This window comes from Pseudophryne corroboree, chromosome 7, assembly GCF_028390025.1.
Source record: "Pseudophryne corroboree isolate aPseCor3 chromosome 7, aPseCor3.hap2, whole genome shotgun sequence".
Taxonomy (NCBI): Eukaryota; Metazoa; Chordata; class Amphibia; order Anura; family Myobatrachidae; genus Pseudophryne; species Pseudophryne corroboree.
This window is the reverse complement of record NC_086450.1, coordinates 497,087,105-497,106,323: the sequence shown is the minus strand read 5'-3', so window position 1 is coordinate 497,106,323 and position 19,219 is coordinate 497,087,105. Positions and strand designations below refer to the sequence as shown.

General features: G+C 40.0%; 1 protein-coding gene across 3 annotated transcripts in view; it reads left to right on the top strand.

The window, feature by feature from the left end:
* The window catches only part of LOC134945751 (uncharacterized), a 708,129-nt gene that overhangs the window by 235,465 nt on the left and 453,445 nt on the right, over positions 1 to 19,219 (top strand). For all 3 annotated transcript variants that reach the window (XM_063935217.1, XM_063935218.1, XM_063935219.1), the window contains one exon: positions 6,920 to 7,198. In XM_063935217.1, coding sequence (XP_063791287.1) covers positions 6,920 to 7,198 — 279 coding nt within the window. The remainder of the gene's footprint in view (positions 1 to 6,919; positions 7,199 to 19,219) is intronic.

Here is a 19,219-nt window from a genome sequence, read left to right as displayed (position 1 = left end):
GGGGATAGAGGGCACAAGGAAGGGTGAGATCAGTACCTCATATACGGGTGCAGGCAGGAGCCCCGGAGAAGTGCAGCCTCCCCAGCCAATCCACGGCCCAGACTGTTATTACAATGAGGGGGCACCACTGTTACCCTGGAACGGCAGGTCACTTACCTCCCAGAGGAGATTCAGCTCTGGTGCCCTCTGCAGCAGTCCCCCGTCCTCTTCCGTGAGCCTCCGGGTCCGTGCGCTGGCCGAGAGCCCACTCCAAGATGGCCGCCGGGCCACCCGCGTCTCCGTCACCCCCTGGTGCCTCCAGCGATCCCGGACACCCGTCACAGCCGGCGGCAACAGGAGACGCTCCTCCAGCGGTGAGTAGGGCTCCAGAAGGCAGGGGAGAGGTGCGCGTCACCCTCCCGCGGTCCCGGAAGTGCGTGCCGGCTTGGAAGAAAAATCCAGGTCCCGGTCCGGCGGCCTAGCCGCAACCCGCGGGAGCTCCCCGAGCTGCTCCCCGATTCCGCGGCTACTACAGGGCTCGCCCAAGGGGTCATGACAGCCAGGGGGGCTCCTTGGCACTATAAAAGCAGGCAGGTGCAGGATAATGAGGGGTTTTGAAGGGTTTATAAGCCCCAAATCTCCGGAGCCTTCCCTATGTGCTGCTTCTTCCTTCAGCAGCCAGACCACGCCCCCTGTCCAGAATTTTTAAAGCAATATATTTGTATTGACAATGCCTGCTTTTTCAGATTGTGCCTGCATTCAAGTAATTGACTCAAATGTATTTTACAAAAACGTCAGCAAAATTGTTGATTTAAAAAAAAATACTTTTTTTAAAATATATTAAAAAAAATATGCTTAGGGGGTGTCTCGGAAACCAACTTGCTTACTTACTTATATTTCCTTTTTGTAAAATTTGATATGAAACTCCCAGTAGCAATAGATCCCTTAGTGGTATTTCCCAGGGACGTGCGGTGAGGTAAATGGCTCAGGAGGCACTAGCAAACACCAGAGCCAGATTCACACACAATATATGAGCTAATGGGTACATGTGGTCATCATAGAAACACATAATTTTTATGGCAGATAAGAACCACTTGGCCCATCTAGTCTGCCCCTTTTTTTTATCCTTTAGGCAACCTCAACCCTTTTTGAACCTTAATTCTTTGTAAGGATATTCATATGCCTATCCCATTCATGTTTAAATTGCTCTACTGTCTTAGCCTCTACCACCTCTGATGGGAGGCTATTCCACTTGTCCACTACCCTTTCTGTGAAGTCATTTTTCCTCAAATCTTCCCTGAACCTCCCCCCCCCCATCCAGTCTCAGTGCATGTCCTCGTGTCCTATTGCTTCTCTTCATTTGGAGAATGTTTCCCTCCTGGACTTTGTTAGAAACTTTCACATATATAAAGGGTTACTTTTATCATGTCCCCCCTTTCTCTTCTCTGCTCCACACTGTACATATTGAGATTTCTTAGTTTGTCTGGGTATGTTTCGTGATGTAGGCCATGCACCATCTTAGTTGCCCTTCTTTGTACAGTCTCTAATGTATTAATATCCATCTGAAGATATGGCCTCCAGAACTGAACACAGTATTCTAGATGAGGCCGTACCAATGACCTATACAGTGGCATTACTACTTCTTTCTTTCTGCTGCTGATTCCTCTCCCAATGCAGCCAAGCATCTGACTAGCCTTCCTCATTGCCTTGTTGGGATCCGGTCTCTAAGTCGACAATGTCTAGGTTGACCACCATTGGTCGACAGTAACTAGGTCGACAGGGTGTCTAGGTCGACAGGGTCTTTAGGTCGACATGTTCTAGGTCGACAGGCCAAAAGGTCGACTTGAGTTTTTAACAATTTTTTTCTTTTTTTGAACCTTTTCATACTTAACGATCCACGTGGACTAAGATTGGAACGGTAATCTGAAGCATGGCGAGCGAAGCGAGCCATGCGAGGGGACACGGTGCACTAACTGGGGTTCCCAGTCACTCTACGAAGAAAACGACACCAAAATAACATTAAAAACTCATGTCGACCTTTTGACCTGTCGACCAAAAGACCCTGTCGACCTAGACACCCTGTCGACCCAATAGTGGTCGACCTAGACATTGTCGACCTAGTTACTGTCGACTTTCAATACCACACCCGCTTTGTTACATTGCTTACCTGCCTTTATGTCACCTGAAATAGTGACTCCTAGATCCCTCTCCGCCTCAGTAGTTTCCATTATAGTGCCATTAATACTATATTTATCCTTTATGTCACCTGAAATACAGGACGCCTAGATCCCTTTCCTCCTCAGTAGTTTCCAGTATAGTGCCATTATTACTATATTTATCCTTTATGTCACCTGAAATAGTGACGCCTAGATCCCTTTCCTCCTCAGTAGTTTCCAGTATAGTGCCATTATTACTATATTTATCCTTTATGTCACCTGAAATAGTGACTCCTAGATCCCTTTCCTCCTCAGTAGTTCCCAGTATAGTGCCAATAATACTATATTTATCCTTTATGTCACCTGAGATAGTGACTCCTAGATCCCTTTCCTCCTCAGTAGTTTCCAGTATAGTGCCATTAATACTATATTTATCCTTTATGGCACCTGAGATAGTGACTCCTAGATCCCTTTCCTCCTCAGTAGTTTCCAGTATAGTGCCATTAATACTATATTTATCCTTTATGTCACCTGTAATAGTGACTCCTAGATCCCTTTCCTCCTCAGTAGTGTCCAGTATAGTGCCATTAATACTATATTTATACTTTATGTCACCTGAAATAGTGACTCCTAGATCCCTTTCCTCCTCAGTAGTTTCCAGTATAGTGCCATTAATAATATATTTATCCTTCATGTCACCTGGCATAGTGACTCCTAGATCCCTTTCCTCCTCAGTAGTTTCCAGTATAGTGCCATTAATACTATATTTATCCTTTATGTCACCTGAAATAGTGACTCCTAGATCCCTTTCCTCCTCAGTAGTTTCCAGTATACTGCCATTAATACTATATTTATCCTTTATGTCACCTGAAATAGTGACTCCTAGATCCCTTTCCTCCTCAGTAGTTTCCAGTATAGTGCCACTAATACTATATTTATCCTTTATGTCACCTGGAATAGTGACTCCTAGATCCCTTTCCTCCTCAGTAGTTTCCAGTATAGTGCCATTAATACTATATTTATCCTTTATGTCACCTGAAATAGTGACTCCTAGATCCCTTTCCTCCTCAGTAGTTTCCAGTATAGTGCCATTAATACTGTATTTATCCTTTATGTCACCTGAAATAGTGACTCCTAGCTCCCTTTCCTCCTCAGTAGTTTCCAGTATAGTGCCATTAATACTATATTTATCCTTTATGTCACCTGAAATAGTGACTCCTAGATCCCTTTCCTCCTCAGTAGTTTCCAGTATAGTGCCACTAATACTATATTTATCCTTTATGTCACCTGGAATAGTGACTCCTAGATCCCTTTCCTCCTCAGTAGTTTCCAGTATAGTGCCATTAATACTATATTTATCCTTTATGTCACCTGAAATAGTGACTCCTAGATCCCTTTCCTCCTCAGTAGTTTCCAGTATAGTGCCATTAATACTATATTTATCCTTTATGTCACCTGAAATAGTGACTCCTAGATCCCTTTCCTCCTCAGTAGTTTCCAGTATAGTGCCACTAATACTATATTTATCCTTTATGTCACCTGAAATAGTGACTCCTAGATCCCTTTCCTCCTCAGTAGTTTCCAGTATAGTGCCATTAATACTGTATTTATCCTTTATGTCACCTGAAATAGTGACTCCTAGCTCCCTTTTCTCCTCAGTAGTTTCCAGTATAGTGCCACTAATACTATATTTATCCTTTATGTCACCTGAAATACAGAACGCCTAGATCCCTTTCCTCCTCAGTAGTTCCCAGTATAGTGCCATTAATACTATATTTATCCTTTATGTCACCTGAAATAGTGACTCCTAGATCCCTTTCCTCCTCAGTAGTTTCCAGTATAGTGCCATTAATACTATATTTATCCTTTATGTCACCTGAGATAGTGACTCCTAGATCCCTTTCCTCCTCAGTAGCTCCCAGTATAGTGCCATTATTACTATATTTATCCTTTATGTCACCTGAAATAGTGACTCCAAGATCCCTTTCCTCCTCAGTAGTTCCCAGTATAGTGCCATTATTACTATATTTATCCTTTATGTCACCTGAAATAGTGACTCCTAGATCCCTTTCCTCCTCAGTAGTTCCCAGTATAGTGCCATTATTACTATATTTATCCTTTATGTCACCTGAAATAGTGACTCCTAGATCCCTTTCCTCCTCAGTAGTTTCCAGTATAGTGCCATTAATACTATATTTATCCTTTATGTCACCTGAAATAGTGACTCCTAGATCCCTTTCCTCCTCAGTAGTTCCCAGTATAGTGCCATTATTGCTATATTTATCCTTTATGTCACCTTAAATACAGGACGCCTAGATCCCTTTCCTCCTCAGTAGTTTCCAGTAGTTATATAAAGGTGCAGCAGTATATACGGGTTGGGTATGCATTACCGCCGCTGGGTATCCCAGTGGTCAGGATACTGACCTCGGGATCCCAGCAGCATAATGCCGGCCGGGGGGGGCACTGAGGTGTGAGCGCCACAATCCCCTTGCGGGTTCACTGCGCTCACCATGCTATGGGCTCGGTGCTTAATTCATGTGCTGCTGAAGCTGGTTAGCCACTGCATTGCTGAAATGGGGAAAATACAGCACTTTCTTTTTTTAATATGGTACAAGAGATATGCTGTGCTAAACTCTGTTAACTGTCGCATTGCTGGAAGAGGGAACAGTGTTTGACAAGTTATAGACGCTTACTCCGTACATGTATATATTTGTTGTTAGAGAACACTGGCTTCTCACTGTCCATAATTAAAGGAACCTAAATTCTTGCATACACGTCCAGAAGTAAAAATGGAGGAAGTTTTTCGCACTATAGCAAATTTGTTGGCCTCTAATAAGGGGACAGAGGAGAAAATGTTACAGCTGGTAACCCAGTCAGTGGAAACAACAGCTGCAGAGCACCTAAAAAAATGTCGGCCTCAGACGACCCAGCGCAACAGTCACTGGCTTGTGACGTCACTCCACTCGGCCCCGGCGGGTGATGCGGCTGTTATCTGGGTAGCTGTGTTGATGGTGGATGTCCCTCCTGCGGCCTTCCAACGCATTTCGTGGGGTTATACGTACTTTTTCAAAGATGGTTGTGTTTGGAAAGTTCGTACTGTATATTTATACTCAAAACCTTATTGATAAAACAAGAAGTCCTGACCGGACGTTATGGTAAAAAAGAGGGAATCACATGGAAAACCTCATAAACATTTCCTCTTTGGGTATCCAAAGTCTTTATTTATTTATCTTTTATAAAAATAAGAAAAAAAAGGTTATAATGCAGATGCCACAATTGTTTAGGATAAAATATGTTTTGTGTTGTGTATAGATAGGGAGTATATACGTTATGTGCAAAATAAAGAATTTTTTTTTTTTTTTTTAAATGTGTGTCCACTGGATGTAAATGGGCTTTTAAAAAGGCAATTTATTCATAAAACAAGGGGTTAGCTCAAAGTTCATATTTAGTCCGTTTGGCTCCAATGTTTGGAGCTCGTAGATCCATCTAGATTCAGTTATTTTCAATTCTTTTACTTGATCTCCTCTTCTCCAATTTTGTTTGATCCTTTGTATGGCTAAGAATTGTAATCCCGCAGGGTTTTTTCCATGGACTTGTAGGAAATGATTGGAAACACTGTGGGTGGTTAGTCCTTTCTCTATATTCTATATGTGTTCTGACATTCTGATTTTTATATTACTTTGGCCGACATATTGCAGTCCACACAGACACTGCAATAGGTAGTACCCACCTCTGTGCCACATGTAATGTGGTTTTTGATTTTGTATTCCTTTCCTGTTTTGTTTGGCCTAAACATGCAGATGGTTTTCTGGATGCTTGGCCTTGATTTTTTCAGGCCTTACAATCTAGGCAGTAGTGGTAGCCTTTGGTGTTTGTTTTTTCTGTTGATTCGTTTGGCGGTATGAAACTTCTCACTAATTCCTGTTTAATATTCTTAGCGTGTGTGTAAATCATTTTTAGTTTATCGAGAATCCATTGTTTTATGTCTTTGTCCAGGTTTAATACGTGCCAGTGGTCAGTTAATATTTTCTCTATTTGATAGTGACTACTCTTAAATTGGGTAATGAACCTGATTTTCTGAGTTATTTGTCTTTTTGTGCCAAATGTAATAGAGTGAGAGTTTCAGAAAGTGAGAGATTTGGTAAGGTTTTGCAGTTTTTTTTTAAAGTGGCAATCATTTCTGAAACTCTCACTCTATACATTTGGCCCTTTGTCTTTGTGTTTTATCAGTTTGTTTCTTTCCAATTTTTCGAATGTGTTCCAAAAGATCTTTCTCCTTGTATCCTTTTGCTATGAAGTTTTTCCTTAATTTCCTCACTCTGATCAGCCAACAAAACCTTAAAACTAGGAAATGGGGGTTCTCTCACACAAAATCCAGAGCATAAGAGACAGTAATACACATTTACGTACGGTGTGGCTCAGTAAATTATATAACAGATTGAAACACACTGTAACATAATCTAACATACACATCACTGACACAGCTACAAATATAAATCTTATCAATATGTTGACCCTCTGATGCATATCCTGTTCCCAATCCCAAAATCACCCTCCGTGTAGACCGCAGTCTCCAGGTCCGAGGAGCCATACCAGCAGGATTCCTACACGTGGCTTTCAGCTCATTTCCTTACTATGTAATAAGCCTTAATCACAGCGTGTACTCTACAAAGATTAATAAATGACACAGGCCTGGTCTCCTAGACAGAAGATTGGGGCAGGGAACTGTATGAGAGGTAGTAGTACAGGATACATCATATGTCTGTATAATTCTGTCTCTGCAGGTGATCACTTTGTGGACAGATACCGGGGAGCTCTGATAAGAAGTATAACTGTGATAGATCCAGTCCTAGATGATCTACTGGAACAGAAACTCCTGACACAGGAACAGTACTATGATTTGATCAACAAGAGAACATCTGAGGACAAGATGAGAGACCTCTATGGAATGATAAGGTTCTGGAATCACACTGACAAAGACGTGCTCTACCTGTCCCTGAGGACCCACAACTACACCATCATCAGAGATCTGGAGGGAGATCAGCGCCGCCTGCCCTATTCTAGTAAGTGACATTGTCAGAGTGCAGCACATGTAGTAATCCATTCTCTCTCCCATCCTATGGGGGACACGGATGATGGGCTATAGAGGGGCGAGGCGGCAGTTAGACACTTTTTGTAATTTTCTTCTTTAGGTCTGAAACACCTCCCCCTTTATATCCCCTGCCTGCAGTGTACACAGGAAAAATGTGCCTTCATCAGGGCTGCCCTTTTATGCTGTACATGGATGATCAGGGGCATAACTAGGGCCTTTGGCAGCCAGGGCAAGATGAAGAACCGCCCCCCCCAAAAAAAAAAAACCACAAAAAAACAAAATCAAACACACAAAAAAAAAACTCCCAGTATCCCTGGAAAAAAGGGGCGTGGCTGACTTGGGGAGGGGTGTGGTTTTACTTTATTAGTGAGTAACGTGTGACAGAGAGAGGCCAGGTTGTGAGAGAGAGAGAGAGAGAGAAAGAAAGAGAGAGACCAGAGGCAGAGGGAGAAAGATCAGGAGCAGAGAGACACAGGTCACATGGCTACATCAGAATTTCGTCAACATATTTCAGTGTCTTGGAATGGCCTAGAATAAGAAATCACTGCAAGATCATGCACTTAAATTGCTGCTATAGTTTTCATTAATTACCACCATATTCAATGTAAGTATACAGATGCGTTGTGATACACTGAAGGCATTAATCTGGTTAATAATAATAACAAATATATATATATATATATATATATATATATAGTCTAAATGTGTAAAATCATAAATAAATATGTAACACATGACTCTGCAGTTTCTGTGGAACCATAAGTCCCAGCCTGTCCTGAGCTGTCTGAGACCCTTATGTACATGAGGCTGCTACAGTGACATGATGGGGTGGAAAACAATGATGCTGCACTCTAATATTGCTGAGTGTCAGTATGCACATACTGTACTCTAGATGCATTTCTCCTCATTGCACTGACAGCTCCCCTACCCAGTAACGCCACCACCCGAGGTCATCCACCCCAGCACTCACTGAACTACTCCCAGCAGCACTTACTATGATTTCTCACGGCTGCTTCTGCTGCTGCATGGTGTCTCCTGTGTGTAACAAATCACCCATGGGTGGGCTGCAACAGGTCTACTGTACAGTCTCTCATCCCAGGCAGCAGGAGCAGGGCTGCCGAGACTTCAGTAGTTGCTGCACCTTTCCGAATCACTGACTTTTGTTCTTCCAAGTCATCACCTCAAACGTCTACTGTCTGGACCTTCCCTCTCTACAGAAGACCCTTTAACCCTGCCTTGTCTGAGCTTAGCCTCCTGCTCCTGCAGATCTCACATCCTTCATGAGGCAAAATGTACCCATCAGGCTAACCTTCAGTTTATAGCCCCAATACTACAGTTGATTGGTTAACTTCACTATGCCTGGAATGTAGGTGCTGCTTCCACCTTCTCTTTGAAGAGGCTGCCAAGAAGTATGTAAAGAAAAAAGATGAAAATATTCCTGCGCACTAGAAAGGGTATATAGAACACTTTTCTTTAGGGTGTTAAAAATCTTTTAAAAAACCTGTATAATGAGTTAAAGAAATATATAGGTGAACTTATTTCCTTGTCCACAAGAAATATTCACATTAAAAAATATACCCCATGTGTCGTTGTCTTCACAAAGGGATATATACCATACGTCTCATTTCTTGCAATAAAACAATAGGGGAAAGTCTCGTGATGTGAAAAATATATGTATAAAATACAATCAAAGTCCGAAAAACAGTCTGTTGTTTATCTGGTATCCTCCTTGTTGTAGCAAGTCGTTCCCACCATATATGACTCCTTATCTGGCTCCTCAGTATAGGTGCATGAAAAACAAATAATAAGGAATCATGGTGCAGACTTCTATACAAATTTATTCAAAGACACAATTTTTTACAGTTAAAATGCGTACCAGAAAGGACCTTCCAGGAAGGCACAGTAAAAAGCAAATAAGGGTATTTGTTGAGCTCCCCCTTATAGAGCTGTACCTTCACCAGGTCCTAGGCAGCAAGAACACCAACGCGTTTCAACCGGGCAGGTCTTTTTCAAGGTGTAAATGGTATGAGGATAACCAGATTTTTATAGCTAAACAGCTAGAACACACCCACTTCCTGTTACAGAGGGGGTGTGGTTAGTCGTTTTGGAGTTACAAATTTCTTTGGGATAATACAGACAAATCATAGATAATCCTTAGTGCATGGTGGAGTTAATAGGTTTTATAACTCTCTTTTTATATTAAAAAGTGCGAGTAATACATTAAACACATAAAATCACGATTGTTTTATTATTATTTCCTGTTTGCGTTCCAGCCTTTGGAACGCAACGCGTCATTTCCGGTTCCGCCGGAAATGACGCGTATGAACCAAGATCGCGGTCTGGTTATAATGGTGTCAGTCCGCATGGATCTTCTTTCCGCCGGAAATGGCTTTTCATGCATGGCGGGGGACGGTCTGTGGTGGTGCGTTCCACGTAGCTGGAACGCATCACACAACTTCCGGTTTAGCCTAAACTCGTAGTTCCATCGAATCAAAAACGGTGTGAATGTTTTTAACTTAATAGGTGACAAGGTACCACATCGGCCCCGTTTACTGGAGTTACTAATGGGTTCCTAAAAAAAGATTAAAGTTGCGGTGCGTTCCACAAGGATGGAACGCATCCCGCAACTTCCGGTTTTACCGGAAATGACCGTTTTAACTGAGATGAAGGTGCTGGATAATAAATGCAGTGATACACATGATTAAATTTTTTGCATATGGATCAAATAACAATTGTTCAGTGATTAGTTCAGATAATGAGATCCTCTTTGTTTTTTAGTGTTAGTGGGGACACTTCAATTGCCCACCCACATTTTCACAAATATTAAAAAATGAGTGATAAAACATAAGTCGTTTCTAAAAAAGACCATAAAAAGAATTTTTTGGAATTTAGCAGTTAACAGTCCAACATCCATCCAAAGAAAACGGAAAGCATAATTAATACAGATAAATTATGTTCAAAAAACCTTAAAACATGTGGGGGTTTTTAAGAAAACACAAATGTGATCTGTTTAAATGAACTGGGCAATTAATGGGTTTGGGGTGGATGGTGGGTGAAGAATTGGGTTAATTGGGTTTTACAGGAACCATTTGAGTTCGAATTCGGCATTTAAGCCCCACGGTTCTAAGGTTTTAACCTCATGTATTGCCCTCATTTCTGCCTTCGCTAAGAAGGTTTCTTTACCTTTGGTTCTCCAGTGGCCATCTACTTTTTTTATCCCTATAATGCTCTTAATACTGGAGGGAGAACAGTTATGTTTTAAGGAGAAATGTTGGGAAACAGAGTGGTTGGGAAAACCTTTTTTAATATTTCTTAGATGTTCGGCCCATCTTTCTCTGAGTTTTCTAGAGGTTTTCCCTATATATTGGAGTCCACAAATGCATTCTATCAGATAGATGCAGTTTGGGCTGTTGCAAGTGATGAATTCATTAATCTTAAATGTTTTTTTGGTCGAATTGGAGATGTAATCAGTTATTTTGGTGGGTTGGTTAGTGTGTGAAATACACACGATACATGAACCACATCTGTGGAAGCCTTTAGTCTTGATTCTTCCTGTCCTTTTCTCAGGTATAGCACTTTTGACAAGTTTATTTTTTAGGTTAGGTGCTTTTCTATATACGAATCTTGGTTCCGATGGTATGATGTCTTTAAGGATGGGATCTTGTTTCAGTATATACCAGTTTTTTCTCATGATGTGTTCAATCGTTCTGTATTTATTGTTAAAGGTTGTGATGAAAGGTATTTTTGGTTTTTCCTCCTGTTTGGTTTTATCCTTATATTGTAAGAGGGACTGTTGAGATGTTTCTCCAAACTCCTCGATAGCCTTATCAATGGGAGATTTGTCATATCCTTTAACCAGGAGTTTTTCTTTCATAACTTCAATCTGATCCGTGAACACTTCTTTCTTTGTGCAATTTCTACGTATTCTTTGTATTTGTCCTTTGGGAATGTTTTTGAGCCATTGAGGGTGATGGTGACTGGTTACAGGAATATAAGAGTTACTGTCAGTGGGTTTGGTGAAGTTCCGTGTGATCAGTGATTCTCCTTCTTTGTAGATGGTGAGATCGAGGAAATTCACTTCCGTGATACTGATGTTATAAGTTAATTGAATGTTGTATGGGTTTATGTTGAGCGATCTGCAGAATTCTTCCAGACTTTCTTTGTCTCCTGTCCAAACAAAGAGGATATCGTCTATAAAACGAATCCATAGGGAGATATTCTCCTTCCATGGGTTGTTGTGCCAGATTACTTGGTCCTCCCACCAACCCATAAAAAGGTTTGCGTAAGACGGGGCAAATTTAGTGCCCATGGCAGTGCCCTTTTTTTGTATGTAGTATTGATTGTTGTACCAGAAGAAATTATTTTCCAGGATGAAGGAAATAGATTCTTTAATAAATTCCAGTTTTTTTTCATTCACAATCTCATTGTTCTTCCTCAAAAAGTATTCGACTGCTGTAATTCCTACCTGGTGATCTATGATCGTGTAGAGAGACGAAACATCTGCAGTTACTAGTAGATGTTGATCAGTGACTTTTACTCTCTTTAGCTGGTTGATGGTGTCGATAGTATCTTTAATATATGAGGGAATCTTGAGTACTTCTGGCTGGAGATGGGCATCTATAAATTGGGACAAATTGGATGACAAAGAATCTGTGCCTGCAATTATGGGGCGTCCTGGGGGATTTATCAAATCCTTGTGTATTTTAGGAAGAATGTATATGACAGGTAGTACCGGGTGTTCTCTTATGAGGTATTTCCTCTCTGAATCCGTAATGGTTCCATTTTCTTCATATTTATTCACCATGGAAATAAGATTTTTCTCAATCCGGTCCGTGGGATTACTTCTTAGGAGGCCATATGTTGTCCGGTCTTCCAGTTGCCTCAAAATCTCTTGATTGTATTTGCAGGTGTCCATAATCACAACCCCTCCTCCCTTGTCTGCTGGTTTGAGGGTGATGTTTTCATTTTTTTCAAGGTTCGTTATGGCTTCTTTTTCTTCCTTAGAGATGTTATGATTGAATGATTTCCTTTCATTAATCTGGTCTACTTCCGCGCAGACAATTCTGTTAAATGATTCTACAAAACAACCCCGACTGAAAGTGGGGTTAAATGTAGATTTGGGTTTAAAGGTTGAAATATCCCCATTTTGCGCTACTTTTTGACCAGCAAAATACTTTTTCAAAGTTAAATTCCTGACAAATTTTTGAATATCTACATACGTGTCAAACTTATTCAGTTTATTCACTGGAGCAAACTTCAGACCTTTCTGTAGAATGGTTCTTTCATTATCCTTTAGTTCATGTTGACTCAGGTTGAAGATCTTTACGGAGTGGTTTTCCATGCTTGTAGATGTAGGGTTAGTTTCTTTATTCATTTTTTTGGATTTTCCATTTCCTCTTTTTCCTCTATGTGTTCTTTTCTTTATCTCCATCTGTTTCTTTTCCTTTGACTCTGCTCTAAAAAATCTTCCCTGTTGAGAGTGTTAAACCTATCGAACCTATTTGTTGTTCATACGCGTCATTTCCGGCGGAACCGGAAATGACGCGTTGCGTTCCAAAGGCTGGAACGCAAACAGGAAATAATAATAAAACAATCGTGATTTTATGTGTTTAATGTATTACTCGCACTTTTTAATATAAAAAGAGAGTTATAAAACCTATTAACTCCACCATGCACTAAGGATTATCTATGATTTGTCTGTATTATCCCAAAGAAATTTGTAACTCCAAAACGACTAACCACACCCCCTCTGTAACAGGAAGTGGGTGTGTTCTAGCTGTTTAGCTATAAAAATCTGGTTATCCTCATACCATTTACACCTTGAAAAAGACCTGCCCGGTTGAAACGCGTTGGTGTTCTTGCTGCCTAGGACCTGGTGAAGGTACAGCTCTATAAGGGGGAGCTCAACAAATACCCTTATTTGCTTTTTACTGTGCCTTCCTGGAAGGTCCTTTCTGGTACGCATTTTAACTGTAAAAAATTGTGTCTTTGAATAAATTTGTATAGAAGTCTGCACCATGATTCCTTATTATTTGTTAGTCAACATGAACTAAAGGATAATGAAAGAACCATTCTACAGAAAGGTCTGAAGTTTGCTCCAGTGAATAAACTGAATAAGTTTGACACGTATGTAGATATTCAAAAATTTGTCAGGAATTTAACTTTGAAAAAGTATTTTGCTGGTCAAAAAGTAGCGCAAAATGGGGATATTTCAACCTTTAAACCCAAATCTACATTTAACCCCACTTTCAGTCGGGGTTGTTTTGTAGAATCATTTAACAGAATTGTCTGCGCGGAAGTAGACCAGATTAATGAAAGGAAATCATTCAATCATAACATCTCTAAGGAAGAAAAAGAAGCCATAACGAACCTTGAAAAAAATGAAAACATCACCCTCAAACCAGCAGACAAGGGAGGAGGGGTTGTGATTATGGACACCTGCAAATACAATCAAGAGATTTTGAGGCAACTGGAAGACCGGACAACATATGGCCTCCTAAGAAGTAATCCCACGGACCGGATTGAGAAAAATCTTATTTCCATGGTGAATAAATATGAAGAAAATGGAACCATTACGGATTCAGAGAGGAAATACCTCATAAGAGAACACCCGGTACTACCTGTCATATACATTCTTCCTAAAATACACAAGGATTTGATAAATCCCCCAGGACGCCCCATAATTGCAGGCACAGATTCTTTGTCATCCAATTTGTCCCAATTTATAGATGCCCATCTCCAGCCAGAAGTACTCAAAATTCCCTCATATATTAAAGATACTATCGACACCATCAACCAGCTAAAGAGAGTAAAAGTCACTGATCAACATCTACTAGTAACTGCAGATGTTTCGTCTCTCTACACGATCATAGATCACCAGGTAGGAATTACAGCAGTCGAATACTTTTTGAGGAAGAACAATGAGATTGTGAATGAAAAAAAACTGGAATTTATTAAAGAATCTATTTCCTTCATCCTGGAAAATAATTTCTTCTGGTACAACAATCAATACTACATACAAAAAAAGGGCACTGCCATGGGCACTAAATTTGCCCCGTCTTACGCAAACCTTTTTATGGGTTGGTGGGAGGACCAAGTAATCTGGCACAACAACCCATGGAAGGAGAATATCTCCCTATGGATTCGTTTTATAGACGATATCCTCTTTGTTTGGACAGGAGACAAAGAAAGTCTGGAAGAATTCTGCAGATCGCTCAACATAAACCCATACAACATTCAATTAACTTATAACATCAGTATCACGGAAGTGAATTTCCTCGATCTCACCATCTACAAAGAAGGAGAATCACTGATCACACGGAACTTCACCAAACCCACTGACAGTAACTCTTATATTCCTGTAACCAGTCACCATCACCCTCAATGGCTCAAAAACATTCCCAAAGGACAAATACAAAGAATACGTAGAAATTGCACAAAGAAAGAAGTGTTCACGGATCAGATTGAAGTTATGAAAGAAAAACTCCTGGTTAAAGGATATGACAAATCTCCCATTGATAAGGCTATCGAGGAGTTTGGAGAAACATCTCAACAGTCCCTCTTACAATATAAGGATAAAACCAAACAGGAGGAAAAACCAAAAATACCTTTCATCACAACCTTTAACAATAAATACAGAACGATTGAACACATCATGAGAAAAAACTGGTATATACTGAAACAAGATCCCATCCTTAAAGACATCATACCATCGGAACCAAGATTCGTATATAGAAAAGCACCTAACCTAAAAAATAAACTGGTCAAAAGTGCTATACCTGAGAAAAGGACAGGAAAAATCAAGACTAAAGGCTTCCACAGATGTGGTTCATGTATCGTGTGTATTTCACACACTAACCAACCCACCAAAATAACTGATTACATCTCCAATTCGACCAAAAAAACATTTAAGATTAATGAATTCATCACTTGCAACAGCCCAAACTGCATCTATCTGATAGAATGCATTTGTGGACTCCAATATATAGGGAAAACCTCTAGAAAACTCAGAGAAAGATGGGCCGAACATCTAAGAAATATTAAAAAAGGTTTTCCCAACCACTCTGTTTCCCAACATTTCTCCTTAAAACATAACTGTTCTCTCTCCAGTATTAAGAGCATTATAGGGATAAAAAAAGTAGATGGCCACTGGAGAACCAAAGGTAAAGAAACCTTCTTAGCGAAGGCAGAAATGAGGGCAATACATGAGGTTAAAACCTTAGAACCGTGGGGCTTAAATGCCGAATTCGAACTCAAATGGTTCCTGTAAAACCCAATTAACCCAATTCTTCACCCACCATCCACCCCAAACCCATTAATTGCCCAGTTCATTTAAACAGATCACATTTGTGTTTTCTTAAAAACCCCCACATGTTTTAAGGTTTTTTGAACATAATTTATCTGTATTAATTATGCTTTCCGTTTTCTTTGGATGGATGTTGGACTGTTAACTGCTAAATTCCAAAAAATTCTTTTTATGGTCTTTTTTAGAAACGACTTATGTTTTATCACTCATTTTTTAATATTTGTGAAAATGTGGGTGGGCAATTGAAGTGTCCCCACTAACACTAAAAAACAAAGAGGATCTCATTATCTGAACTAATCACTGAACAATTGTTATTTGATCCATATGCAAAAAATTTAATCATGTGTATCACTGCATTTATTATCCAGCACCTTCATCTCAGTTAAAACGGTCATTTCCGGTAAAACCGGAAGTTGCGGGATGCGTTCCATCCTTGTGGAACGCACCGCAACTTTAATCTTTTTTTAGGAACCCATTAGTAACTCCAGTAAACGGGGCCGATGTGGTACCTTGTCACCTATTAAGTTAAAAACATTCACACCGTTTTTGATTCGATGGAACTACGAGTTTAGGCTAAACCGGAAGTTGTGTGATGCGTTCCAGCTACGTGGAACGCACCACCACAGACCGTCCCCCGCCATGCATGAAAAGCCATTTCCGGCGGAAAGAAGATCCATGCGGACTGACACCATTATAACCAGACCGCGATCTTGGTTCATACGCGTCATTTCCGGCGGAACCGGAAATGACGCGTTGCGTTCCAAAGGCTGGAACGCAAACAGGAAATAATAATAAAACAATCGTGATTTTATGTGTTTAATGTATTACTCGCACTTTTTAATATAAAAAGAGAGTTATAAAACCTATTAACTCCACCATGCACTAAGGATTATCTATGATTTGTCTGTATTATCCCAAAGAAATTTGTAACTCCAAAACGACTAACCACACCCCCTCTGTAACAGGAAGTGGGTGTGTTCTAGCTGTTTAGCTATAAAAATCTGGTTATCCTCATACCATTTACACCTTGAAAAAGACCTGCCCGGTTGAAACGCGTTGGTGTTCTTGCTGCCTAGGACCTGGTGAAGGTACAGCTCTATAAGGGGGAGCTCAACAAATACCCTTATTTGCTTTTTACTGTGCCTTCCTGGAAGGTCCTTTCTGGTACGCATTTTAACTGTAAAAAATTGTGTCTTTGAATAAATTTGTATAGAAGTCTGCACCATGATTCCTTATTATTTGTTTTTCATGCACCTATACTGAGGAGCCAGATAAGGAGTCATATATGGTGGGAACGACTTGCTACAACAAGGAGGATACCAGATAAACAACAGACTGTTTTTCGGACTTTGATTGTATTTTATACATATATTTTTCACATCACGAGACTTTCCCCTATTGTTTTATTGCAAGAAATGAGACGTATGGTATATATCCCTTTGTGAAGACAACGACACATGGGGTATATTTTTTAATGTGAATATTTCTTGTGGACAAGGAAATAAGTTCACCTATATATTTCTTTAACTCATTATACAGGTTTTTTAAAAGATTTTTAACACCCTAAAGAAAAGTGTTCTATATACCCTTTCTAGTGCGCAGGAATTTTTTCATCTTTTTTCTTTATGTTACTTTGTGATTAGTGGAGTCACTTAAAAATTCCAGCAGCCAGTTTACAAGCAAGGATCGCAGGTGGTACCGTTGCCTTCTTTGTGCCAAGAAGTATGTGCTTGACTGATGACTGCTGTCCACCAGTGTTGGGGAGTCATGGCATGGTCTGTCCTTGGCCCCTAAGCACTTCACTCATTCGTGGGAACCTCATCATACCAGTCCTGATCGCCCCCATATCCTTATGTCTATCCCATTCATGTTTAAATTGCTCTACTGTCTTAACCTCTACCACCTTTGGTGGGGGGCTATACCACTTGCCCCCCCCCCCCACCAGTCTCAGTGCATTTCCTTGTGTCCTATTTCTTCTCTTCATTTGGAGAACGTTTCCCTCCTGGACTTTGTTAAAACCCTTGATATATGTGACAGTCTCTATCATGTTCCCCCCTTTCTCTTCTCTGCTCCAAACTATACATATTGAGATTTCTTAGTCTTTCTGGGTATGTTTGGTGATGTAGGCCATGCACCATCTTAGTTACCCTTCTTTGTACACTCTCTAATGTATTAATATCCGTCTGAAGATATGGCTTCCAGAACTGAACACATCATTGAATGTAAAATTTGTCATTGAATCTGAAGTCATTATTAAACAAAATATATTCAATACATTTCAAAATAAACAGTTTTTTCTCCACACACTTGCGGGTCTCCACTCAAAAAACAATCCACTGCTTCCAAACCTCCCATATGGGGGATGCAGGTATAGAACGCCTCTACATCAATCGTTACCCAATAAAAATTGAGGTCCCATCTAAATGAACCTAATTCACCTAATATCTGGGTGGAATCCTTTACATAAGAATCAAGGACAGTAACATATTGTTTAATTTGCAAATCTACATACTCAGATATCCTAGAGCTTGCCGTATCTATGCCCAAAATTATTGGACGTCCAGGTGGCTTAATGAGGCTCTTATGCACCTTCGGCAAACAATAAAAAATGGGAATCCTTGGAGTCCTGTTAAACATATAATTATATTCATCAACAGTTAGCACTTTATCTTTAAGACCTGCATTTAACAGTGTACCAATTTCACCTATTATTCGTTCTGTCGGATCATTTTCTAGTGGCTTATATGTATTAACATCACTTAATAGTCTAACACACTCTTCTTCATAATCCAATCTGTTCAATAGCACAACCCCCCCCCCCTTAGCTGCTATTTTAATTACTAATTGCTCATTCTTCCTCAACCCCTCTAAAGCTCCTCTTTCCCCTTAACTTAAATTATCTTTAATATGAGGTACTGTAGAACAAAGATTATCCATATCTTTCTTAACCAAATTATGAAAGGCTTTCACAAAGCTTCCCCTAGATTCTACCGGATAAAAATTTGATTTCTTTTTTAACACACTATGATCAGTTTCCATTACATCGTCTTTCTTCTCTCTATGATTTTTGACAAAGTGTCGTTTTAAAGTCAAGTTGCGTACAAACTTGTTAGTATCTATAAACAATTGGAATCCACTAGGTGTAACATTCGGTGCAAAGGATAAACCACGAGATAATAGTGTAGTTTCATCTTTTGTCATTATATGATTAGATAAATTAAACACCCCTACTTCTCTCTTAGGTCCTTCCTCCTTATTTTTGTTTCTTTTTCCACCTCTCGTGCCTCTCTTACATCCTTGTTTTTTCTCTTTCCATTGTAACGCGGACTCAATGTGGCTTCTAATTCCCCCATTGGTCTCCTCTCTCTCCCATACGCGCCCCTCTGAAAAAAACGAGATTTATACTGTGGCACATTGGGGGAGGAAAATACTTCATACCTATTCTTTAAAGGTATCTCATTATTCCTATATGCCTGTCTATTGGTAAACCCCCTCTGCACCTTTTGCCAAGTGTTCTCTCGCGGTAGTCTCTGATTATAATTAATGTCATTCCAACGTTTTTTTGCCACAGGCCAATTTCTGACATTCCCATCTCTATAATCTATTGTGTCCCTTTTAAATTTATTAACTTTCGTAGCTATAATTTCCTTTTCTAATTTTTTCACTTTTAATTCACTCTCTGCTAAT